At 35.9% G+C, this 26,155-nt stretch overlaps 1 protein-coding gene across 1 annotated transcript in view; it reads left to right on the top strand.

Annotated features, from left to right (window-relative positions):
• CDC37L1 (cell division cycle 37 like 1, HSP90 cochaperone) overlaps window positions 1-24,702 on the top strand; it is a 28,245-nt gene extending 3,543 nt beyond the window's left edge. The window contains exons 2-7 of the mRNA XM_004047762.4: window positions 1,940-2,221; window positions 5,555-5,648; window positions 14,143-14,258; window positions 14,803-14,925; window positions 18,904-19,068; window positions 23,053-24,702. Of these exons, the coding sequence (XP_004047810.1) occupies window positions 1,940-2,221; window positions 5,555-5,648; window positions 14,143-14,258; window positions 14,803-14,925; window positions 18,904-19,068; window positions 23,053-23,154 (882 nt within the window). The 3' untranslated portion in view covers window positions 23,155-24,702. The remainder of the gene's footprint in view (window positions 1-1,939; window positions 2,222-5,554; window positions 5,649-14,142; window positions 14,259-14,802; window positions 14,926-18,903; window positions 19,069-23,052) is intronic.
• Window positions 24,703-26,155: the final 1,453 nt, after the last annotated feature.

Below are 26,155 nucleotides of genomic sequence, written 5' to 3'. Positions count from 1 at the left end.
TAAAATATTTTATATTAAAACATATTTATATTAAAATATTATATATTATATTAAAATATAATATATTATATATTAAAATATATATTATATTTATATATAAAATATATATTTAAAATATATTTTAAAATATACTTTTTATATATATTTTTTATATATTTTATTTTTATATATAAAATATTTATATATATATTTTATAATATATGAATATATATTATAAAATATACTTAGGGACATGGTTTATAGTACCTGGGCTCCAAACCTGCTGAATGAGTAAATAAAACATCTGAATAGCAAGTGTCCACATTTGTCCCAGTACAAACGTGAGTTTGCCTGAAGACTCAGCTAAGAGGTAGGGTCCTTGGTTACTACTTGCCTCAGAATTGTTTACCACCACCAGTCAGTAAACAAATAAGCATGATATTGTATGAAAAACACCACAATAGAAATATGCGTAACTTGGGTCGGGAGACACTGGGTCAGAAAAAGTTTAGGGCATGCCAGAATCTGGATGAAGATAGGAGTTTCTGTAGGAGTTACCTCGAAGAAAGAGGATTGCCAAATTGAAGTGAGGGATAAGGGTGGGAAAGGGAAGAATAAGCAAACAAGTAGAAGAGCAATGGGAACTGAGTCTAAAGAGATAATGGGAAATGACATCACGAAGGGCTTTGCCACAGAGTATGTACTTTATCCCAAAGCTAAGAATGAAAAAAAAGATCAGATTCGTTTTTTGGAAAGATCACTCTAGTCTAGTGGAGTGGAGAATGGCTTGGGATAAGAGTCTGCATTTGTATAATTCACATGTGAAATTATAAGGGCTTGAATAGTGATGCAGATATGGGAACAGATTGGAGAGAAATTATTCTGAAGTTGATCTACATTTGACGAAGAACTCATAAAGAATGTGCCTTCAGCTTTTGTTTTATAGAGCCAAGGAATATAGGGTATTGAATGTCTATCACAGTACTTTACATGTAGTAATTAAGTAAATAAAAGTAATTACTACTGCTTTGGAGTAGTACGGTCAGCAGGGTAGACCATTGTCACTTTTAAGAAATGTAACTTTGCGGCCAGGCGCAGTGGCTCATGCCTGTAATCCCAGCACTTTGGGAAGCCAAGGTGTGTAGATCACGAGGTCAAGAGATCGAGACCATCTTGGCCAACATGGTGAAACCCTATCTCTACTAAAAATACAAAAATTAGCTGGGCATGGTGGCACATGCCTGTAGTCCCAGGTACTTGGGAGGCTGAGGCAGGAAAATCACGTAAACCCCAGAGGCAGAGGTTGCAGTGAACTGAGATCGCACCTTTGCACTCTAGCCTGGTGACAGAGCAAGACTCCATCACAAAATATATATATATAATTTGCCTATTTTGATTAGGAATAAATTAAAGGATATCTGTCTGATATAATCAGTTATAAATGGAAATATCCAATAAGAACTTCTCAAATCACCAAGGAGATTGGAAAAATACAGATAGAAAATAGAAACCAAGAAACGATTACTTCTAGATAAAAGGAGGTTTTTTTGTAGTGAAGAATTTGGAGAACAAAATTATAAAGGCCTGGTTGTCAGCATGTTGAGTATTGAGGTGATGAACTAGATTTAAGCTTTGTTCTCATTATTCTGCTTGTTCAGGATTATGAAGACTATTAATTAAATGTTTGTTAAGCACTAGCTTTATGCAAGACACTGTGATAGTTGCCAGGCTTTTTGTTGCTGTTAGTTGTCAGGGGATAGGCATAAATTAACAAAGAAGTTTAGAAGTTAGTTGATGAAACAAGGACTAAGATATAAAAACATGACTTGCAGACCTAGAACACAGGATATACTATATACCAAAATATTGTACAGAAACCCTTTGAATTAAGAAAAATTGAACTGTGCTGCACAAACATCCATTGCTTTCTTCATTTCTTACAAATATTGTTTTTATCCAGATGTATAGCCATGGAATTGAATTGGCTTGCCAAAAGCAGAAAGAGTTTGTGAAGAGCTCTGTGGCGTGCAAATGGAATCTTGCTGAAGCTCAACAGAAACTTGGTAGCTTAGCACTGCATAATTCTGAGTCCTTGGATCAGGAGCATGCCAAAGCACAAACAGCAGTATCAGAACTGAGGCAACGGGAAGAAGAGTGGCGACAGAAAGAAGAAGCTCTAGTACAAAGAGAGAAGATGTGTCTGTGGAGCATGGATGCCATTAGCAAGGATGTTTTTAATAAGGTATGAGCTTTTACTGGGCCATAATGAAAGAAGAAAAACTGAAGTGTTTGTACAAACCAGTTGTGCGTATTTGGTAGCAAAGCAGCAGAATCCCATAAACAGTGTTCAATTTTGACAGTTTATGAAAGGTGCTTGAAAAGTTTATGAAAGTCAAAAAGTCTCAAAGCTCTTGCTGTAGAGCCGCAGACTCCAGGCAGTTAAGTGACCAGACTGAAATACATATTTATATAAATGTACTGCTGAACAAATATTACATATATTAAAAAACATTCACAAGAATTTGATATAAGGATGGGAAAATATATCAGTTATGAAATATTTTCCTCCACATATATTTTGTACCCCCTACACTGATTATCACTACTTTAGAGTTCCTTTAATGCAACTACCTTATTTTTATAAATGAAGAAACTAAGTGGAAAAGTAAGTAGAGTGACTTGATAACTTAGTGATGGGTTAAATGTGAGAAATTCCTGACTCTGGGATTGAGAGATAAGATAAAGAGAAGTGTTGAATATCCTTTATTAAGTGCCTTTAAGAATGAAGGCTTAGACTTTTAAAATCTGATGTTTTTCAAACTTCAGGGTTTTATACCTCAGTTTTCCATTTGAAAACTAGAGTTTTTAGAGATTGATTTTCAAATGCATGAAAAGGGGAGAAAAGGCAAAACTTCATGAACTAGTATTTTAAATGTGGAATAAAATGATATTTATTGAAAAATAGGCCAGGCTTAATTGTCCACGCCTGTAATCCCAGCACTTTGGGAGGCCAAGGCAGGCAGATCTCTTAAGTCCAGGAGTTCAAAACCAGTTTGGGTGACATGATGAAACCCTGTCTCTATAAAAAATACAAAAATTAGCTGAGTATGATGGCATGTGCCTGTATTGCCTTAGTCCCAGCTACTTCGGAGGCTGAGGCTTGAGGATTACTTGAACCCAGGAGGTAGAGGTTGCAGTGAGCCGAGATCGTGCCACTACACTCCAGCCTGGGCAACAGTGATACCCATCTCAAACTTGTTAATTGTCCTCTTGGCATCTGCTTTCACCCACTCTCATGAACTTTTTTAATTGCCTTTCCCTGGACCAGCTCTAGTTCTGCTACAGCAGTCAGTAACACACACAGATAAGTGTACATCGCCACTAGCCCTATCAGTACTTTAACAGTGAGTCATATCTTTCTCGACTTTCTCTGTGCCTGTACTAATTTATATATACTTTTTCTCCCCCTCCACAATGGGATCATTCTTTATCTGAGTCATTTGCTGTATCTGTATATATTGTTTTAAGGGGTGCATCTTGTGTTATTTTCTGTTCTGCATTTATATCCCAAAACTATTTAAAATAATTTTTTTTCTTCTGGAAGGAATGTTCAAAGTAATATTTCTTGTTTTGTAAAGTTAATGTCTCTTCTTTTACACAGTGGTCACAAAGAAAATATTTTCATTTTGTCTCTGCTTTTAATTATTTCTTTAAACTTAGGTTCTAAGGTTCTAAGACAGCCTACATTTATCTCACAAATTAATTAGGACTATCTTTATGTTCCAGTCATTTGCTCAAAATCCTACACTGGTTTTGTCTGGGAGCTTGAGACTTGAGAGGACTGGTCTAGATCTGCACTATCCAACTTGATAGCCACTAGCCACATATGCTATTGAGTGCTTGAAATGTGGCTAGTCTGAATTGAGATGTGCTGTAAGTGTAAAATACACACCAGATTCCAATGATGTACTGCCAAAAAAAGTAAAATATTAATAATTGTTTTGTATTGCTTACATGTTGAAATGATAATAGGTTGGATAGGTTAAGATAAATAAAATAATTTATTAATGTCATCTGTTTCTTTTTGCTTTTTAACGTGGCTAAATTACATTTGTGACTTGGATTGTATTTCTATTGGACAGTGCTGGTCTAGATGTCAGACTGCATGAAGAAAAAATCTTTTATTTTGAAATATGTAAACTTTTGAGTGCTTCCTGATTATAAACTGGCAGTGATCTAGTTTGCAATTTTTATTTTTGGCAGTGATGATAACGGGGTATAAATATGATCACAGAATGTTCTAAGAAACTTCTGCCAGTTTTTCTAGCTAGATACAAACTTTATTCTTGGTATATTTTATGACTTATTTAACTGAAAATAAGTACTTCCTTAATAGAAATTTGTACTTGACTTTAAAAATCAAACTGTTTGGTCTCTTCTAAGAAGTTTATTAGAAATGCAACAAAGGGCCAGGCACAGTGGCTCATGCCTATAATCCCAGCACGTTGGAAGGCCAAGGTGAAGGGATTGCTTGAACCCACGAGTTCAAGACCAGCCTGGGCAACATAGCAAGACCACGTCTCTACAAAAAATTTAAAAATTAGCTGGGTATGGTGGCTCACACCTGTAGTCCCAGCTACTCTGGAGGCTAAGGTGGGAGGATCACTTGACCCCAAGAGGTTGAGGCTGCAGTGAGCTATGATTGTGCCACTGTACTCCAGCCTGGGTGACAGAGCAAGACCCCATCTCAAAAAAAAAAAAAAAGACACGCAACAACAACAGTCTATTTCTTGTTTATGTCTTAATAAAGAATTTATGGTAAATATCATTTATTCTCTATGTGCTTTGAATTTCTGAGTTTATTTCCAGCAAGAACGCGAAAGATTAGGCAAGAGTTGCAAATATTTATAGGAATTAAATAATGCACAAGTAAACTATGCATGTAAAATATAAAGGATGTTTCTATACCTGCTTTTAATTGGGAAATTCAGCTTACCAAAAAGGTTAATTCAGTTGTTTTTCTGTATGATTTCTAAGATGAACCTATATCCACACATATATCGTTTGTATTTTTTTGTGAGATGGAGTCTTGTTCTGTCGCCTGGGCTGGAGTGCAGTGGCATGATCTCAGCTCACTACAACCTCTACCTCCCGGGTTCACGCAAGATTCTCCTGCCTCAGCCTCCCGAGTAGCTGGGATTACAGGCATCCACCACCATGCCCAGCTATTTTTTGTATTTTTAGTAGAGACGGGGTTTCACTATGTTGGCCAGGCTGGTCTTGAACTCCTGACCTCGTGATCCACCCGCCTCGGCCTCCCAAAGTGCTGGGATTACAGGCGTGAGCTACCACGCTCGGCCTCATACATCATTTTAAACAAAATTAATAAGACTCCCATACAAGAAAATTTTAATTTTTAAAAATAGTTTACCAGATGAATTTAATCATGTAATATCAGTATGATACTATACCACATATATTGTCTATAGGAAGAATTGCTAGATATTCAGTATCTGAGAAAGAAGATTCAATTAGAATTTAAAATCTGATTTAAATTTCTAAAATTTTTTCTTAGAGTTTTATTAATCAAGATAAAAGAAAAGACACAGAAGATGAAGATAAATCAGAATCATTTATGCAAAAATATGAGCAAAAAATCAGACATTTTGGTAAGTCTACTACTTGGATTTCCTTCTTTGTAATGTTTGGTATCATATGTACATGTGCAAAAAATGGATTTATAAAAAGAGAGCCAAAAAGAAAAGTGGCAAACTCCAATTTTGTAGCTTCTGGCACAGCTGTATAGATCTTGTTTTAGAATTTTTTTTTTTTTTGGTTATAAATAAAATTAATTGACAGAGCAAACCAAATGGTAAAGAGAAGCAAAAGTATTATTGTATAGTGTACTACCTTTAAGACAACTTTATGTATTCCATAGCCTCTTTCCATTTCCCAACTAGTCTTTGCTTTTTTCTTTTTCCTCTTTGCTTCCTTGGAATCTGATTATCTTATGGTTTAAAGATTATTCATTTTTTTTCAGGTTTTGGATATGATGCTTTATAATTCAGGCAGATCCTTGAACTGTTACTCAGATAAATATAGTAATAGAAATGTATATATAAAGAACTGAAAAATAGGTTTTTTCTATTGGGGAAAAAGGGTAAGAGGGGGATTGATACAAGTGAAGGCTTCCCAGAGGAGCCAGCATCTGAGCTTGATTTCAAGGAACAGATAGGAGTTTTTCATGTATAAGGGAGGCAAGCCAACAGCAACAGCATGAGACGGGCAGTTAGGAAACAGCATGGTGTGTTCTGAGAATTATAGGCAGCATGATACCGCTGGCATGAAAATGCTGCTGGGAAGTGTTAGGAGTTAAGGTTTAAAACTTTTTTTTTTTTAATTCCAAGTAGTATGTTAATTTAGTAAACATGGTTTTTATTTGTAATATGTTCATGAACTTTTTAAATGGCATTTTGAAATCTTTTTCCTATTGGTGTTTATTTACCCAAAGTTTTTTGAATTTCGTTTATGCTTCAGTTATGTCAATACAATAAATATTACTTTAAATTTTTTCCCTTCCTTTTATGTAATTTATTTGTAAAATATTCACTTTGCTCATACTTTTCATTTTAAAGAAAGAAAAAAGACTGTGTTTAACTAAAAAATAGTACCCAAAGAAATAAGACAAAGTTTTTCTACATATAATCAATGTGGCATTATTTATAATGGAAAAAAAATGAATACACAGGCCTCCCTTGGACAGATAGTAAAATCTTAAAATGAGCAGAGCCTTGAGTCATAAGGATAGAAGGCAAAAAATTTGCACATGAATCTTAGTTGTGATATGTGAATTGCCACTCCCGCCTACAGTCCTTGCTTTCTAGGCCCATGTTTTTCTGCTGAAGGAAAAATAGTACCATATACTGATTGCTCTTTCAGAGCATGTACTGCATCTGGTGAAACAACATTCCTCAAGGTGTTTTCACCCAGCTGGCACTCTGAAAGTTGGTTGCTTTGAAGCCATGAGAAACCTAGTGAATGAGAAGCAGTTCTTTCACTTTTGCTGTAAGCTGAGTGCCTTGTTCAGAAGCAATTTTGTGTAGGAAAATATCCAAATATCACAAAGTGTTGTAACCCATCTGGCACTATGTATCTTCAGCATTTTATAAAACCTGCTTCTGGGTAGTGATGTTCGTGATGAGAACAGTGAATTTCATGAACCCTACAGTCTTCATTTCTTTTGCTGTAAAATGAGTTTCTGGGTCAAAAAATAGTGTGGTATGGTGAATAATTCATTTAGTAAGACTACAGATGTATTACTGATTAGAAGCATGGCAAGGAGGGAGGGCACTTCCACATCTAGAGTGGGCTTGTTCAAGTGAGGAATTACCAGTCCCTCTGAGATGAAGTGGGACCAGGGTAATCAACCTGCTACTTGATGGCTGGCTGATCTCTGCAGTGCATTGTGCCGTATTGAGATTTTGGTGTTTTTCGCTACTAGTAAATTAGGTGTTCAGTGGCTAAACTGGATTAGGATACTAGAACATCCTTGAGGGGAGAGTCTACACTGTCGAATCTATGCATAATTACAAACCTATGCCACCATGACCCCTGAATTTATGAAACTATTGTGCAAATAATGAGATAGTTGAGGGAAAAAACTGACTTAACATCCACAGGTGATTAATAAGCAATCATTTTGCCGTTATGTGTTGTGAACTTCCAATATACTATCTTGTAATAAATATCAGAGCCTTGCTGTTTTCACACCCAGCCAGACCAATAGCCATTCCCAGAGTCACATTGTGCCTGTTTCTTACTGAAAATGCATGTTGTCTTTAACTTCAAAGGAAATATATTACTTGCCACAGCACATTGGATCCCCAGGAATGTTACAAAGGTAGTAGGCTCTCAAAATTTTCATGTGTTTTATTTCCCACTCTGGAATAGATATATCTTAACAAGAGACCTGGAATACCTGCAATTTCTGCTTTACCAAGTTCCATCAGTGGAGAGTGGACCAACTTGTAGTCATGGGGAATGATGAGATAATAATCCCTGTGGACTGAATTATGGCACAGAGTTGATAGAGGTGTGACACAAGACAGTGAAAATTTGTGGCTATGCCTGCTTGATGGAAGATTTCTGATGTATGCTTGTTGTGATGAAAGAAGAAAGCTTACCAAAATGATGACTATATTGGTATACTCCTTTATTTTGTTTTTTTGTTGTTGTTTAACTTTTGTTTTAAATTCAGGGGTACATGTGCAGGATGTGCAGGTTTGTTACATAGGTAAGTGTGTGTCTTGGGGATTTGTTGTATAGATTATTACATCACCCAGGTATTAAGCCTAGTATTCATTAGTTATTTTTCCTGATCCTCCCACCCTCCACCCTTTGGTAAACTCCAGTGTGTGTTGTTCCCCTTTATGTGTGCATGTATTCTCATCATTTAGCTCCCGCTTATAGGTGAGAACATGCAGTATTTGGTTTTCTGTTCCTTTGTTAGTTTGCTTAGGATGATGGCTTCTGGTATACTCTTCTAAACACATCTGCAATAGGAGATGTAATTAAAGCTTCCAGTTGGAGGCTTTCTGGACTTGGATTGCATTCTGGACTCTTGGTTGACACGGGCCTGGTGTGTGTGGGGGCTGTATAGGGCTATAGGGGCTTTACACCCGTGTTTCTCTGTGGTCTTATTTGTACTTATATTCTTCAGAGTTTTTCCTAACTTTTCCCTTATACAATTTGTTGACTACCTTTCTTGTGCTGCTTTTACCCTTACAATTAGGTGGAATTTACCACCTAATGGTAAATGGTACAATATATCATCGACTATTATAAAGCGTTGAAATCTGACTTTTTCCTCTACATTTGTATTTAGTTTATTAATTTAGTTAATTCACGTTTTATAAATATAAAATATTAATTTAAAAACAAAGGCTTTTATCTCTTAAATTTCACAACCGTTATATTCACAGTTATATGCATGTTTGACATCACTGGCTTTATGGTCATCAGAGCTGCTTTTTGAGTCATCTAATTTTCAGAGCACATCATCTTCACTTTCAGCCAAAGTTAGCTGTGATTCAGCTTTTTTTAATCTGTGTAGGATGTTGTCACTGGAAATTTTACCAAGAGCTATAAAAGTTTGCCCAAATACTATGATAGAAGTTTTTTCATTTGTTCTGACTATGAATATTTACAACCTCTTCAATGTAATTGTTCATTGCTTTTAAAAAACATATCAATATCTTATTTTTGAAAAACATTTAATATAAAGCACTCTTACATATGAAGTGAAATGAATAGAAAATGTGTATGATTTTAATTTTTTTTTTTTTTTTTTTTTTTTGAGACGAAATCTCGCTCTTGTCCCCCAGGCTGGAGTACAGTGGTGTGATCTCAGCTCACTGCAACCTCCGCCTCCCGGGTTCAAGCGTTCCTCCTGCCTCAGCCTCCCGAGTAGCTGGGATTACAGGCGCCTGCTACCACGCCTGGCTAATTTTTGTATTTTTAGTAGAGATGGGGTTTCACCATGTTGGCCAGGCTGGTCTTGAACTCCTGACCTCAGATGATCCGCCCGCCTCGGCCTCTCAAAGTGCTGGGATTACAGGCATGAGCCACCACTCTGAGCCTTAATTTTGGTTTTTTAAAAAGTCATTCAAAAATATGCCTGGAAGGAAATACATCAAAATGTTAACAGTAATCTCTTGTGGTAGAATTACAGCTAACTTTTATTTTCCGGATTTTAAAAATTCTTCATAATAAATAAACTTTATTTTTATAATCTGAAAAAAAATTTTTCAAAGAGTTTATCCTAAGAATCAAAATGGCTTAACGTTAGAAAACTCATTAATGTGATTCACTATATTAACTGATCATAGTAGTATAACCACAGGACTTGGTGGTCAATTTGATGTGGGAGAAATGGAAATGTCAGAGGAATTTCTGGAATGCTTGATTTGGTAACATGGAGCCTAGGAAGCATTGTAGGATGGCAGAGAGATAAGTATGGGTTTGGTTTCAAGTAAGATGGGTTTACGTGCAGGCATATCAGTAGAAATGCATATGGTGGTAGACGATTGGAAATAGAGGAGATCTGGAGTTTAGGAATATGGGAAATGATCATACAGCTTTCCTCAAGTAATTCACAAACTAGCTGGGAGATTTTTAGTACACAGAGAAATTAAAATGAATTAGTGTAGTTTGTTAAAATATATCATTCTAAGCCTGGGATAGTGGTTCTGCCTGTAATCCCAGCACTTTGAGAAACTGAGGCTGGAGGATCACTTGAGCCCAGGGATTCAAGACCAGCTTGGGCAACACAGTGAAACCTCATCTCTACAAAAAAAAAAAAAAATTCGTCAGGTGTGGTGGCTTATACCTGTAGTCCCAGCTACTGCAGAGGCTGAGGTGGGAGGATCTCTTGAGCCCAGGAGGTTGAGGCTGCAATGAGTTGTGATTGCACCAGTGTACTCTAGCCTAGACAACAGAGGAATAACCTGTCTCTCAAGATAAATAAATAAATTAATTAATAATAATAATAATTCTATAAGTGTAATGAAAGAGGAAAGGGAAATCAGTAATAAGGAAGGACATGTGTATTTCAGGACCATTTTAGGAATCAGGTGGCATATTGAAGGTTGATGATGGATTGAGATTTAGACGTTCACTAGGGAAATATATAGGTTAAAGCATATGATTAAAATATCTAAACTTGTCAAAGTGAGGTTTTCCAAGCATTCAGAGAAATTGTTTGGCTAGTTTAAATGACTGTATTATCCTTAACCAAAGGATTAGCTAAATAAACATTTTGAATGGGTGCTTATCATTTATCGAGTATTTACTATGTCTCAGGCACTGTTCTAAGTGCTTTATATGAATTAATAGCATTTAATTGTCATGAAAATCCTGAGTTAGGTACTATTTTTAGCCCTATTTTACAGAGGAGGAAGTGGAGGCATATAAAGGGACCTGCAGTAGTAAAATGGTGAAGCCAGTATTTGAGCCTGGGCCGTTTAGCTCTAGTCTGTCTTTTCAGCCGCTGTCTTAAATTGTTACTCTCCATTTGTATACAAGTTTGTTTACAAATTCCAAAATAATATCAGTAATTTGAGGTATATGCTGTTCCACTGAGTTGTTGATTCTCCTTATGTGTTTTATTTTTGAAACAGAGTCTTTTTCTGTCACCCAGGCTGGATTACAGTCACAAGATCATAGCAACTGCAGCCTCAATTTCCTAAGCTCAAGCAATCCTCCTGCCCCAGCCTTCCAAGTAGCTGGGACTACAAATGTACTCCGCCATGCCTGGCTAATTATCTCATTTTGTGTGGAGACACGGTCTCATTTTGTTGCCTAGACTGACCTAAAACTCCTGTGCTCAGGTGATTCTCCTGCCTCGGCCTCCCAAAATGCTGGGATTACAGGTGTGAGCTACTGCGCCCCACCTGTCTTTATTTCGTTCATAAAATTCCACACTCTTTCCACAAAGGTCTGTGTCGACTACCTGTAACTGAACTTCTCAATTTCATACTAATTCAATGTGCATTTTTGAAATCAAGTGATAGTATTTCTCAGATTTAAAAAAAAATGTATTTTCAATGTCAAGTGTTAATTCGTCTCAGGTATTAAATAGGTAGTTAAAAAATATTAACATTTGGCAGGGAGTGGTGGCTCACACCTGCAATCCCAGCACTTTGGGAGGCCGAGGCAGGTGGATCATGAGGTTAGGAGTTCGAGACCAGCCTGAGCAACATGGTGAAACCTTGTCTCTACTAAAAATACAAAAATTAACTGGGCGTGGTGACACACGCCTGTAATCCTAGCTTCCAGGAGGCTGAGGCAGGAGAATTACTTGAACCCAGGAGGCGGAGGTTGCAGTGAGCTGAGATCGTGTTGCTGTACTCCAGCTTGGGCAACAGAGCGAGACTCCATCTCAACAAAAAGAAAAATAATTAACATTTAATGATACCCTTCCCCATGGCCCCAAGTGTCAGGAACCCTTCCATGTTATCCTTCCTGCAAAATAAACCAGAATGGATAAGGCTTTTGGTATTTCAGTAAGTCACAATGCTGCCATGAAGAAGTAAACAAGAGGAGCAATGCTTTATCGTGGATGGTAGATAGAGTTGAAAATATTACCTCTCCAGAAGTGTAAGAAAGCTAAGGCAAAACTGCTTCATAGGAATTACTTTGTGGGTTCAAGTATAAGAAATAAGGATTGTGCTTTCTTTAAATCTGAGTCCCAGGAATCATTAGGCTTTTTTAAGAGATAGGGTCTTGCTCTGTCACCCAGGCTGAAGTGCAGTGGTGAGGTCATAGCTCACTGCAGCCTCCACCATCTGGGCTCAAGGTGTCCTCTCACCTCAGCCTCCCAAATAGTGGGGATTACACCACGCCTAGCAATATTCTTATACTTTAAGAAGTAGTTTTAAGTAACTTCCATAATCATTCTGTTTCTCAGAACTTCAAATGACCTAATCATTATGTCCAAAGCGTTGGGGAAATAACTTTATAAAGCTTAGAATAATCTGTGAGAAAATGCTACAGTCTTTATCCTTTTTTTTAATCCTTTTAAGAGATGAGGTCTCGCTGTATTGCCCAAGCTGGAGCACAGTGGTTCCATCATACCTTCTGCAGCCTCTAGCTCCTAGGCTCCCAAGTGATCCTGCCCCCTCAGACTCCCAAGTAGCTGGGACTACAGGTGCACACTACCATGCCCAGCTAATTTTTAAGCTTTTTCTGTAGAGACAGGGTCTTACTATGTTGCTGAGGTTGGCTTGCAACTCCTGGACTCCACCATTCCTCTGGCCTCAGCCTCCAAAAGTGCTGAGATTACAAGCATGTGCCACCATGCCCAGCTTATCTCCTTTGAGACAGAGTCTCTCGCTCTGTCGCCCAGGCTGGAGTGCTGTGGTGCAATCTCGGCTTGCTGCAACCTCCGCCTCCTGGGTTCAAGCGATTCTTGTGCCTCAGCCTTCCAAGTAGCTGGGATTTACCTGCCACCATGCCCAACTAATTTTTATATTTTTAGTAGAGACAAGGTTTTACCATGTTGGCCAGGCTGGTCTCGAACTCCTGACCTCAGGTGATCCGCCTGCCTTGGCCTCCCAAAGTGCTGGGATTGCAGGCATGAGCCACCGTGCCTGGCCCCACCCCCTTTTTTTAAGTGAGGAAAAAATGAATCATTTATTTTTGATTGACTCACATTGTTGCTGTGTATTCTCAGTAGGACATTTGTCTTCAGTTTTGTTCTTTCTTGTGTACTGATGTGGAATTAAATATATAGGAGTTCATTTTGCGCCTACAGGAAAAGTTTACTGCTAAACTCTTGAGTCAGCTCTACAAAATTTCCATGAATATCCAGACTTCTTTGCATGAGTCTAAGGAATCTAAACCTAACATTGCTATATTGAATTTATTCAGTTAGCCAGGCACAGTGGCTCATGCCCGTAATCCCAGCACTTTGGGAGGCCTAGCCAGGAGAATCTCTTGAGGCCAGGAGTTCAAGACCAGCCTGAGCAACATAATAAGACTCTCATCTTTATGGAGAAAAAAAGAAGAGAAAAAAAGAAAAGAAAAAAATCTATTCAGTTATGACTGACTGGACAACATTAAAAAGTCAACACTTTGCTGGTTCCGTGATTTCTTGGTGGTATTGACTTTGACCAAATTTCCTGCTAATTTAGATAAAGGTGTAGATATAACTTAAATAGTATTTGGATTTCTTTGACACCTTGAAACAAAATGACAACCATTTTCAAATATGCTCAACTAATTTTTAAAAGACTTTGTTTATAACAGACATCATGAGTAAATGGCTTACATAACTAACTCTCAATTTGCCCAAGACTGCGGGCATTCATGGATGTAGGACTTTTTAATATTGAACTGGCCACTCTGGCCTGATTAATTATCTGAAATAAAACTTCCTGTGAATTTTAGGAGCTATTTCCAGTCTACTGAGTATTGCTTTAAAAAGTATTGTCCCTCACTTGCTCTTTTACCATAATCTGTTGCTCTGGTAATATGAATTGTCTTTAAAGAGAATCATTTAAAAATACCATTGAGAGATTAATGAATTAAGAATGGTTGGTATTTCTTCCCTTATGGGAAGAAAGAAAATATTTGACACTTATGGTTCAATTCTTTTTTTTACAGGTATGTTGAGTCGATGGGATGATAGCCAGAGATTTTTGTCTGACCATCCATACCTTGTATGTGAAGAAACTGCTAAATATCTTATTTTATGGTGTTTTCACCTGGAAGCTGAGAAGGTATTATTATGTGAACCTTGAGTTTCTGGGAACCTTAGTGGAAATCTGATTTCATACTTTATTGACGTTTTGTTTTGTTTTCTACATTAAGTCCTTTAAAAGAAAGCAGGAAGGTCATTAGATGGAATTACCATTTTTTGCTTTCAGATCTACTTGAGTTTAATGTGGGATTTTGTTGTTGTTGTTGTTTCAGTTAGCATACAGAAACTTTTCCACTATGCTTTCTCTGCCACTCCACCTCCATCTCTCTTGTTTTCATATTACTATAATCCTTTTCAAACTAATTTGAAAGTCGTATTTTAAAAATCCAGACGGTAATCATGGTATTAAATCAAGTTCAGAGCATGGTCTTCCTTTAGTTATTCTGGTCCACATACAAATAATAAAAAAAAGCTAAGATATACTCTTTATATGTTTGTAAAGTATTTGACTTATAACTTAAGAGAGTAAAATCAAAAGTATTTTAAAAATTCAAAATTTGAATCAGTATGCCAATTAAATATATTTATATATTTGTTTCTTATATCATTTAAATCTTTTTCAGAAAGGGGCTTTAATGGAACAAATAGCACATCAAGCTGTTGTAATGCAGTTTATTATGGAAATGGCCAAAAACTGTAATGTGGATCCAAGAGGGTGTTTTCGTTTATTTTTCCAGAAAGCCAAAGTAAGTAGTTATTTGATATTGATAAATGGGAAGATTTGGTCCCAGCTGAGACCTCTTTGTTCTGTTCATATCAATAGAAGGCATCCAAGCAGGATGCCACAGGCTAAATTCTATAGATTTTCTTGTGAAAAGAAAATTTATATTGCTAATTTCTTGCTAATTTAAACTTAAAAGAGCTATATAAGAGGCTGTACTACAGCATGTATATGAAATTGAGACCCATTTAAATGAATGTGTGTATTCAGGAAACTTTGTTCCATCATTAATTCATTCAGTAAATATTGAGTGCCTAATGCAAAGCACAGCTGTTTCAGATGCTCAGGATGCATTATTGAGCAAAATAGATACAGGATTCTTCATGTGTAGAACTCAGCAGTTTAATGAGAAATCAGACTTTTATAAAGAAAAAATAGGAAGCAACCTAAAAATTCAGCAATTAAGGGAATAGTTAAAAATACCCATGGTACATAGAATATCATGCACCCTTTAAAATTATATTTATGGAACTTTTGTAATGAGCTGAAGAAATGCTTACGCTATGAATTCACAGGAAGCAGTACATACTAGATGATGTTGGCCATGTTGAAGAAAAATAGATGTCTAGAAAGATTAAGTACCTTTCACACTCACAAGATTTGCAGTAATTTAAAAGCTGCCCAGGAAGTAGGGCAATAAGAATTTGCGTTCACTGCTAGTGGAAGTATAAATTGGAACAACCACTTTAAAAAATTTCCTAGTAAAGTTGAACAAGTGCCTGCCTTAACACCCAGAAATTCTCCTAGGTGTATGCATCCTAGAGAGTAGATTCTCAAGGTGTGGTCCAGGAACCCTGAGGGGCTTCAAGACCTTTTCAGGAGGTTCTCTGTCAAAACTATTTTCATAATAATACCAAGATGTTATTTTTAATTTTCATTTTCATTCCTCAGTAGTGTACAATAGAGATTAATGCGGAAGTACAAATATGAGAATCTAGCCATCTTCTGTAAAGTCAGACATTAGATTTAGAAAAATTGAAGGAAAAAGCAGCTCTCTTCTCACTAAATTTTTTTGTTTTGGAAAACATTTGTTTTTAAATAAAAATGTTATTAATGGTAGTGTAATGAGTTTGTCATTGTTATTTTTAGTTAATGTTTTAAAAATTCCTCAGTTTTCATTTCTAACAGTAAATACTGACAGATGCAACTCACATAAACAGAAGCTCTTTAGGGTCCTCAATAATTTTGAAGCCTGTAAAGAGAACTGCTGCGCTAGATAAACTCTTACACATATGTACTAGATTGCCGTAATGTTTATAGTAGATTGTAATAGCTAAAAGCCTGGGAACAATGAATAAATTGTGGTGTAGGTTGAGTATTCCTAATCCAAAATCCAAAACGCTCCAAAATCCAAAACTTTTTGAGCATCGACATGACACTCAAAGGAAATACTCACAGATTTTGTGTTTTCAATTTAGAGATGTTCACTGGTAAGTATAATGCAAATATTCCCAGATCTGAAAAAATTCACAATCTGAAAAACTTCTGGTGCCAAGCATTTCAGATATTCAACCTGTATATTCATTCTATAAAATACTAGCCAACATCAGCATGGATGGAAAAACAAGAGAGTGAATCAAACAAACCACAGAGTGATGTATCTGTTTAGATAGATGCTAAATGGATATATCTAGTATCAATGTTCATATTTTGTGTTTTTTTATAAAGTATTTTTTTAGTGACAGGCAGAACTAAATAATATATTGTTGAAGGATACATATATAAGCAGTAAAACTAAAAAGCAAAGGAATAATTAAGAAGCCAAAAGTTACAATAATGATAACCTCAGGGAGGGAGGGGGAATGCTCTTGGGAACTGGTTTCTAGGATCCTAGTAATGATCTATTTCCTAATTTCTATGGGTAAATAGTGGGGGTTTTGCTGAATAAACTGTGCGTATATCTTTTACATGCTCTTCTGCACATAGGATATATTTGAACATATACAATTAGAAGTTAAAAGGAAGTATACCAGAAGTTTAACTTTGGTTATACTTGTGTGGTGAAATTATAAATAATTTCCGTTTTCTTTTTCATGTACTACAATGAACATTTCCTATTATAAACATAAAATTATATTTTTATATTAAAAAAACTCTCAATGTGGCAGTAGTCCTAACTTAAATACCCTAAACTCTTCTGAAATGCAACCAAAATATGAAATTTTCCTGAAACAGTTGAACTTTAATAGCAAATGCTTGACTTGATATTTTAGCTAGGCTGCTTCTGGTGACTAGTCTAAACTTTTGTTTGTTTTAGAGATAAGGTCCTGCTCTGTCACTCAGGCTAGAGTGCAGTGGTGCAATCATTGCTCACTGCAGCCTTGAACTTCTGGGCTCAAGCAATCCTCCTGCCTCAGATTCCCAGGTAGCTGGGACTAAAGGCACATGCCACCATCCCCAGCTAATTTTTTGTAGAGACACGGTCTCACTGTGTTGCCCAGGCTGGTCTCGAACTTCTGGGCTCAAGCTGTCCTCCTGCCTTAACCTTCCAAAATGCTGGAATTACAGACATGAGCCACCACACCCGGTCTCTTGTAAATTTTTACTTGACACTTAAGAGTAGTAAAAAACATACTTTCCTTTTTATCTTACATTAATGGATGTGTTTAAACTGGTGTTTAATAAAATAATGGAATGTGGCCAAATCATATATATTGTTTGACATTTACTTTAACAAAGTAAAACGGAAAGGCACTGGTCTTCAGTCTTAACATTGTATGCTTAATAATACTTTTTTTAAAATTATGAAATAATCACTTTCATGGTATGCTTACTTTGTTCCAGGGACTATTCTAAGCACTTTACATGTATTAACTCATTAAATTCATATAACATTTTATGAGGATTACTGTTGCTATCTTATGGGTGAAGAAATTGGCATAAAGAAATTAAGTAAGTGGCCCACAAATTACTTAATAATACAAAATCTGTCATCACTCTATATCTAAATCCCTAAACCTTAAGCATGCAGTGAGGACAGCAATTGTGCCTCTTAATTTTCAGAAAGAATCCTTATGGATATTACATACTCTGTGTCCACACAAGTTCTTATAAAGTGAGGTGCTAAAATATAATTAAGGAAATTCTTCCTAAATTTACAAGAAGATAGGATGGCAGCACAGAACATTCTCTGCATTATTTCAATAGAAGCTGATGATAATAACTAATCCACAGGTTTTAACCTGTTACGCAACCTAAAATCCATTTGACAAGATCTCTTCCACTACTTGAACTTAAAGCCTGCATTCTATTGGTAGGATAAATCTCTGTATCATTTCTCTATATTCAGAGGAAACATAAACAGAGGCAGCTGCCAATAGGGAGTTGCCTAAGAGTTCCACTCCCTCGACCTAAGTTATCATACTTTTTCTTTCCATAATATTGAAAAGAAGGTACTTGCTTAACTAGAGCAAGATAGTTCCATAATGACGTTGACTATTGAATTCTATTTGGTTTTCGTAGCTCTTTTAAGTAGGGAATATAGAGTTAGAAAATTACTAGGAACAGGTAATAGTGCCCCCTCATTAATTGTTGGAGAATTAAAAGGTTTTAAGAATATCCCTTGATTGTTTGGTAGTAGGAAGAAGATAGAATGAATTGGACAGATTAAATGACTATTTTGGATCCTGTTAAGGATCCAGATAAATCAAGGAAAATACAGAGAAAGCCTTCTTTTCTTTTAGTTGTGTGCATATGCATAGGGAGGGGTTGTTTTTTATTAGCTTATTTTGCTGAAGCAGAAGGAAATGGAGCAAACCAATTATTAATGTTCCTATAAATCAGGTAGTTTTCACAAATGTGACAGGGATCGTGGTGGTTTCTATATTTAGACTGTTCACCTTGTCATTACTTCCTCCACTTCAAACCTGTTATATGCTTTCTGGAATTTACTATGTCTAGAAATCTTGAAGAACACAGTCTTTTTTTTTTTTGTTTTTTCTAGGCAGAGGAAGAAGGTTATTTTGAAGCATTCAAAAATGAACTTGAAGCTTTCAAGTCAAGAGTAAGACTTTATTCTCAATCACAAAGTTTTCAACCTATGACAGTTCAGAATCATGTTCCCCATTCTGGTGTTGGATCTATAGGTTTATTAGAATCCTTACCACAGGTAAGTTGGAAAAGTAAATATTTGTTTTATAAGCCTATTAGTTCACATAATTTTTGTTATTTTGCCCCACTCTTTTTTTTTTTAATATGTGCTACTATTTTAAATATTCCTGCCTCAGAAGATAACTGTTGAATCTTACTTCATGCCATGTTTTGGTGCTGAATCTCACCTCTTAAGTATTTAGAGATACCAGATTTCCTCTCCTTTTAATGTAGTAGTGATTAGTTATACCTAACCATTCTTAAGAACAAATCTTAGCTATTGATCATCTCAATCATAAACTCTTCAAGATGGCTCCCTCAGGAGCTTCCTTAAAACATCTCATCCTGAGTTAGAACTATGCCATTTTGAATTTTTTAGGATGATGAGCTTCAAAGTGGACATGCACATGGAACCAGTGTGATCTGTTGCTTAAGTTTATTTAGTATTTTCTTGTTAAATATTGGGTCTACCAGATATAACATTTTTAGAACACATTAATGTAGCTGATAATATTGTATCTGGTAATACTGGCCAACTGTTTGAGCCTCTTTGAAGTCTTCAGTGGTTTGATCAAGATAAAACCATGTTGGCTGGGCGCAGTGGCTCGCGCCTGTAATCCCAGCACTTTGGAAGGCCGAGACAGGCAGATCACGAGGTCAGGAGATCAAGACCATCCTGGCTAACAAGGTGAAACCCTGTCTCTACTAAAAAAAAAAAAAAAAATACAAAAAAATTAGCTGGGCGTGGTGGCAGGCACCTGCAGTCCCAGCTACTTGGGAGGCTGAGGCAGGAGAATGGTGTGAACCCGGGAGGCAGAGCTTGCAGTCAGCCGAGATCGAGCCACTGCACTCCGGGCTGGGCGACAGAGCGAGACTCCGTCTCAAAAAAAAAAAAAAAAAAAAGATAAAACCATGTCATATAGGCAGCATGAAAAAATTTACATCAAAAAGGAGACGTGATCAGACCACTGGTCTGCCTGATGCTAGTTAGGATTACAAGTTTAAGTTATTATTAGATAATTCCTACCCATTTGGTTTTACTAGTAGCACTTTAATAGAGCCCAGTCATCTCTCATTTCCAGGCTCCAAGATTTTAAGACCAGCTTTAGCCAGTTTAATCTGTTGTCTACATTGTGAGAAGGAAAGTCTTATTCAAAAGACAATGTGAGGAGAGTCCTATATTTAGTTTTAAACCTCATAAAGTGCTAAAAATTGGGATTTTCAATGACTTGACCTTATCTCACTGTAATTTCACCATTCCAATTACATGTATGTCCTTTAAGGAAAGTGATTGATCATATTTACCCCAGTCAAAAATATTATCAGGAGTCTCTGAGCCTACTCTGGCTGAAAAAAAAAAAAAGTCTCAAGGATGGAAATAATTAATGTTTGATTTTTAAATAATTAGTAATGTTCCCCCTTAGTTAGACATGTAAAGAATATTCCCTCTACAAATTCCTACAGATTATCTCTTAATTTTATTTAAATTCAGTGATGATTTTTCTCTTCAGTTCCTAAGAAATAGCCCATAGGGAAGTAGTTTTTCCAGGGGAATTCTGTGACCAAGTCACTGTGAAATCCAATATATAAACCTCCTGCAATTAAAATGTCACATAATGCATGGGAAGGAGAAAAGAGACTTTGGAAGGATGTAACTGATTCTAAATATAAGAGGGAAAGATACACATTATAGTATCTTAAGCCTATATTATCAAGAAGTTGCCTCTGGTTTGAGAGAAGTAAGTCCTTGTTATTATTAGATAGCAACTATATATTAGATAGCAACTGATATCAGGTGCTAGGCATCCCTTATAGTCATGGGGGGACTAGAATTATACAATTCTGACACTTTTGTATTGCTGATATTATCAGGGTTATTCAGATTTAATTAAGCTGGGCTAATCTCCTCATGGTGGGAGACCAATTCCTTATGGTAAGTAATTTGAGCATCCTGATGTAGTCCTTCTGAAGGATACAAGGTCTGGATAAAATTTCAGTTAGATGCTTGCTACATGTGTGGAAAGGATTATCTACTAGTTGAGGGAAGTAAAATGAGAGGCCACCTGAAAGACCAAATCATCAGTTTAGAGGTTTGGAAGAAAAATCTTACCATAATAATAACATCCCATTTTTATATCAGTTTATATGTTGCAAAGCACTTTCACACATATTATTTAATCTTCTCAAACACCCTGTGATTCATTTTCATTCATTTTTATAGATGAGTAAACTGAAATTCATAGAACTTAAGAAATTTGCCTGAAGTCAACACAATAAGTGATGAATCTAATATTCTACTTTTGGATTTCTATTATGCTTCACTGCTTATTCACCTATACCACAGACTGTGAATCATATGTGTTGAGAATGTTACTAGATGAAAATATGGGACAGTCAATGAAATTTAAGTATAGGTTAGGTCGGGTATACCGATTCCTTCTTATTTTTTAAAGTCTCTGTATGATAGTATCTTACAGTTCTTAGGAAGATGGGTAGATGAGTTTTGGAGAATCTCCTCAGCCAATTCTGTTATTAAAAGTTGTGCCATGGAAAACTGGAGCCCAGTCTTAACAGAGTAATTGTAAGCTCTGTTCCAGAGAATTAGGCTTGGATTGTTAGAAAAAGGTCTTAAAGCTGTTTTTTTGGAGAATGAGACAGTGTAACAATAATATTGGTCATTTTTGATAAAGCTTAAGTGTGGGTAACCATTTAGCTTTTCATTTCTTTTTTTTAATAATTGACAGCAATCGTGTGAAATAAGCCAAATACCATTCATTATCCTTAGTTTTGAGAGGTCTAATCCAAGGCCTCTTGGATATAGAAATAATAACAGTTAACTTTAGGTTTATCCTGTAGGCTAGCTTTTAATTTTACTAAATTGTGAATTTTGTTCTCTTTGAGGCTTGCTTTACTAAATAGAGGCAGGATTAAAACTGAAGCCCAGTGTGAGTGTCCCAGAACTCAGTCAGTTGTCCCTGCTGCTTCCTTCATAAAGGCCTGATTGGGAATAATCCAAACTCCAGCTAGCTTTTTGACTTTTAGAATAAAAGAATCTCACAAAGTGTTGTACTTTCTTAGGAGGATCTTTAGAAAACCCTGCCTCCCAACCTCCTATTGGATGGTGAGGTTTAAGACATCTATCCTGTTTGACTACTGTCCTCATTGGTGTTTATTAAATAAAATAAATATAAGTAAAACTAGTAATACAAGTGGTAAAAGTCTTAAGTAACTAGCAGATATTCGGAACAATTGAGTAGACAAAATTGAATTGGGGAAGAATTTTCTAAAGTTCTGGGTCTTAAGGGCTATACCCTTATTCATGGTGCTTTAATAATGGTTTTATTTTTGCATTTATTGAGTAAGATTTTATGTTTTCTATTCCCAGTTTTTTGAAATTGACAAGCATAACATTTATGAGTTTATGCTTGTTTAAAAAATCCTGTTGTTTTATTCTCAGTTTAAAAAATAAGGGTGTAAATACATCTCAAAAGTGTACAGATTTCTCACTGAGTTTGTTTTAACCTTTGGGAAACCACAATAGACCCTGAAGATATCCATAATTTTTACCCAGTAAATTTTTTTCTTTATTTAGATGATTTGCAGTTTTAGTATTTACTGTTGTAATTAGATGGTAATCTTAAAAATGCATTGCTAACTTCAAACCATATTTAAATTATCAGTAGCTATGTATATATAATCACATGGAAGTTGTAGCCTTGCCTTGTATGATTAAACGGAGAAGAAAGGTGGTATTTGTTAACATTTCTGTTTTTTACATGTATCATTCTTTTATCACATCTCGTAGGTGATAGCATCCTATTTTTTTCTTTATTTTCTTGGGATTCAGCCCAAGTCTGTCTCCAAAGTCCATCTTGTTTCCTACTGCTCTACTACACTGCAGAGAAATAGGACTGTGAAACTGAATATATATGTATGTACTGTCATAAAACTGGTTATAATGCGTTCTTTTTCTCCCCCCAATCTACCTTTTCTTTTTCCCCAGAATCCAGATTATCTTCAGTATTCTATCAATACAGCTCTCTGCAGCTTAAACTCGGTGGTACATAAAGAAGATGATGAACCCAAAATGATGGACACTGTATAATTTGGTTAAGACTGCTGAGGCCAAGTGCTATTTTGTTACAAGAAAGGAAGAACTTGGCTATTTTCTTGACACTTTTATGGGTGCTGCACTTTATTTTTGTTCGGTTTTTGATGGGAGGGAAAGAGTACTGAAATGTTTTGTAAATTTTTTTTAATGTGCTGCTAGGTTTTTTGTTTTGTTTTGTTCTGAAGAGAAGAGTGGTACCATATGTTGCAGGAAGTCAAACTGAACTTTTGTGGCTACTAAATTTGCCTTTAATCTTATTGTTCTCAATTTTGGAATCAAGTATGAAAATCTGCACAAATGCAATGTTTACAAGAACTGGTTGATTCTGGGAGGCATCTGCTACAGTCTCTTTTTATATGGATATGTACATGTCCTATTCTACAAAAATGATTAAAGATAAAAACATACTTGTATCCCACTGCTACTTTAGCTGTCAAATTTGGTGTTTCATCACATTAAAAGCAATAAATCAGTAGTTGGTAATGTACTTTACTAAATAAGTTGGGGGGGTACAATTTTTAAAAGTCTTAACTCTTAAATACTTGACTTTCGGCACCATCAGTTAAATCCTTGAGTATAATACAAATTTGATACATATATTACATTTACCCTCAAATTATTCTCAAAACTATATTCCTTAGAATTTGATTTTACCCTGCTGACTTTAAGAGTTATAATAATATCAAACGTGATGAGCTAATGTAGATTTTCTTTTTAAATAAGAATAACTTCAAGCTCACTCTTTCTTAACATAGTCTGGGATCTCTCAGGGAGTAAGTTTTAAAAGAATACTAATGGCTTGTAAGAACAAACAGGAATAATTGATTTTTAAATTTGTGGTTATTTTACTCATGTAGCCTTTTAATTTTTTTTTTTTTTTGGTTTATTTTTTGATGTCGCCTTTTAAAAAAGGAGTCTTAAAAATGATTTTTTTTTTAAAGGCAAGAGAAATCTTGTAGTGCTAACTGCCTTGAGCTGCCAATTACCTATTTCTGAGAATTTGGTGACTCTTATTGGTAATGATGGCATTTACAACATTTGGCATTTCCCCTTTTTCAGCTCAGTTACCATAGAATACTTCCAAGCTTTACTACTTCCTCAGTAAGTCATTTCAGTTATGCCAGGATATTTGATGATTTTGTTTATGTAGAATTAGGTAACAAAGCCAATTATGCTATCCTTATTATTGAAGGATTAATCTTATGACTTAAACATAAGCTTTGGTTATATTTGGGTGTAGTCTTTGGCTAAGTACCCATTAAGACTAGTAGCAAACACTTGGAAGGTGGCTAACTGGGATTGGGAATACATGTCTCAACTTGAGAAACCAAATAGTGCTAAGGGACTCAGGGTGATCAGACCTGTGACCTTGGCCTCATTTGTATCTTGTTTTAACTGAGGTGATCAGACACTTAGTACCCCAAAAATGGACTGGAATTATTGAATCTTCTGTAACATCACAGTCTTCCTGGTTTTCAGAATAAAAGTTTTTGTGCTTTTGATATAAATATATACTCTATAATAAAATGTTTGACTAATTTATATAGTAGTGTTTGTCAGCCTGTACTTTTTTTTTTAAACCCATGACCTAGTCGTAGACATTTTTTTCTTTTTGTTCTGTTCTGAAGCAAGCTCTTATTTTTCCCTTTCTACCAAATTGAGAGAATGGGCAGACACAGGAGCCATATTCCTAGTTTCACAGAAATGTTACTTGAATTATTATTTTCCCTTCTTTCCCAGGATTTGCCTGTAAGCATTCAAATTGTTTTGAATTTCATTTTGCCTTCTCTAAGTTAGAGATATTTAATGACTGAAGACTGGCAGGAGAGAAAGTATCAACAAACTGAGTAAACTATTCTTGAGGGGTACTGAAAAGATGTTCTTTGAAACTTGATTTATATATTTTTACTTGCAAAAGAATATACTGTGTTTTGAGTATGAAAGTGTGATTGGGTTTGTTGTGGGAACCACTGACTAATGCCATAATTTGCACTTAAAGGCTATAAATTACATAGTTAGCCGTACTTTAGTACTAGAAACAGTAAATTGACATCCTTGAACTAATTCCTACCTTTTTTTTGTTTCTGAAGAAATAAAGCGTATACTAAGCAAAGGGATAATTTATATTTCAGGTTGGACAATTTACCCTAAACAAATTAAACCATGGAAAGTGCAAACACATGAATGAAACATTTTTTTACATCAAAGTATCATCAAAGATTCTTGTTTCATTTGATAAAATTAATATTTGAATAAAAAATTTTTAAATCAAATAGCTGTCCATTTATTCTCTGTTAACTCAGTGTCATTTTTTCAGTGGTAGTGAAGATAATACTGCCTTAAAATTATTACTCTTAGGTAGATGGGTAACATTCTCTTCCAATTATACCATTAGTGAGGTCTTTCAAATTTTGCCTAATGAGCTCACAATCTCTCATAACTTCTCTTTAGGAAAATCAGGTCCTCCTCTTCTTTCAGACTGGCATATCATATTACCCTTTTAAAAATGAATGAACGGCCGGGCGCAGTAGCTCACGCCTGTAATCCCGGCACTTTGGGAGGCCGAGGCGGGTGGATCCTGAGGTCAGGAGATCAAGACCATCCTGGCCAACATGGTGAAACCCTGTCTCTACCCAAAATACAAAAATTAGCTGGGCATGGTGGCGCGTGGCTGTAGTCCCAGTTACTCAGGAGGCTGAGGCAGGAGAATCGCTTGAACCCCGGGAGGCAGAGGTTGCAGTGAGCCAAGATGGCGCCACTGCACTCCAGCCTGGCAACATCTAAAAATAAAAATGAACATGCTGCCCAAAGAACATGAATCTGTTTTAGTAAGTGGATTTTCTAACAGGATGAAAAAAGTTGACTGTAGGTTTAGGCAAGGTGATCCTGAAGTTAACCTTTGGGTATTTTCAGAGGAGAACAAAATGTCAGTTTACTTTTCTAAGTCAGTCATGTATTTCAGTTCTTAAATTGGTGTGGGACAGAACCGAGGTAC

This window comes from Gorilla gorilla, chromosome 13, assembly GCF_029281585.2.
Source record: "Gorilla gorilla gorilla isolate KB3781 chromosome 13, NHGRI_mGorGor1-v2.1_pri, whole genome shotgun sequence".
Lineage (NCBI taxonomy): Eukaryota > Metazoa > Chordata > Mammalia > Primates > Hominidae > Gorilla > Gorilla gorilla.
This window is presented reverse-complemented; position numbering and strand designations above follow the sequence as displayed.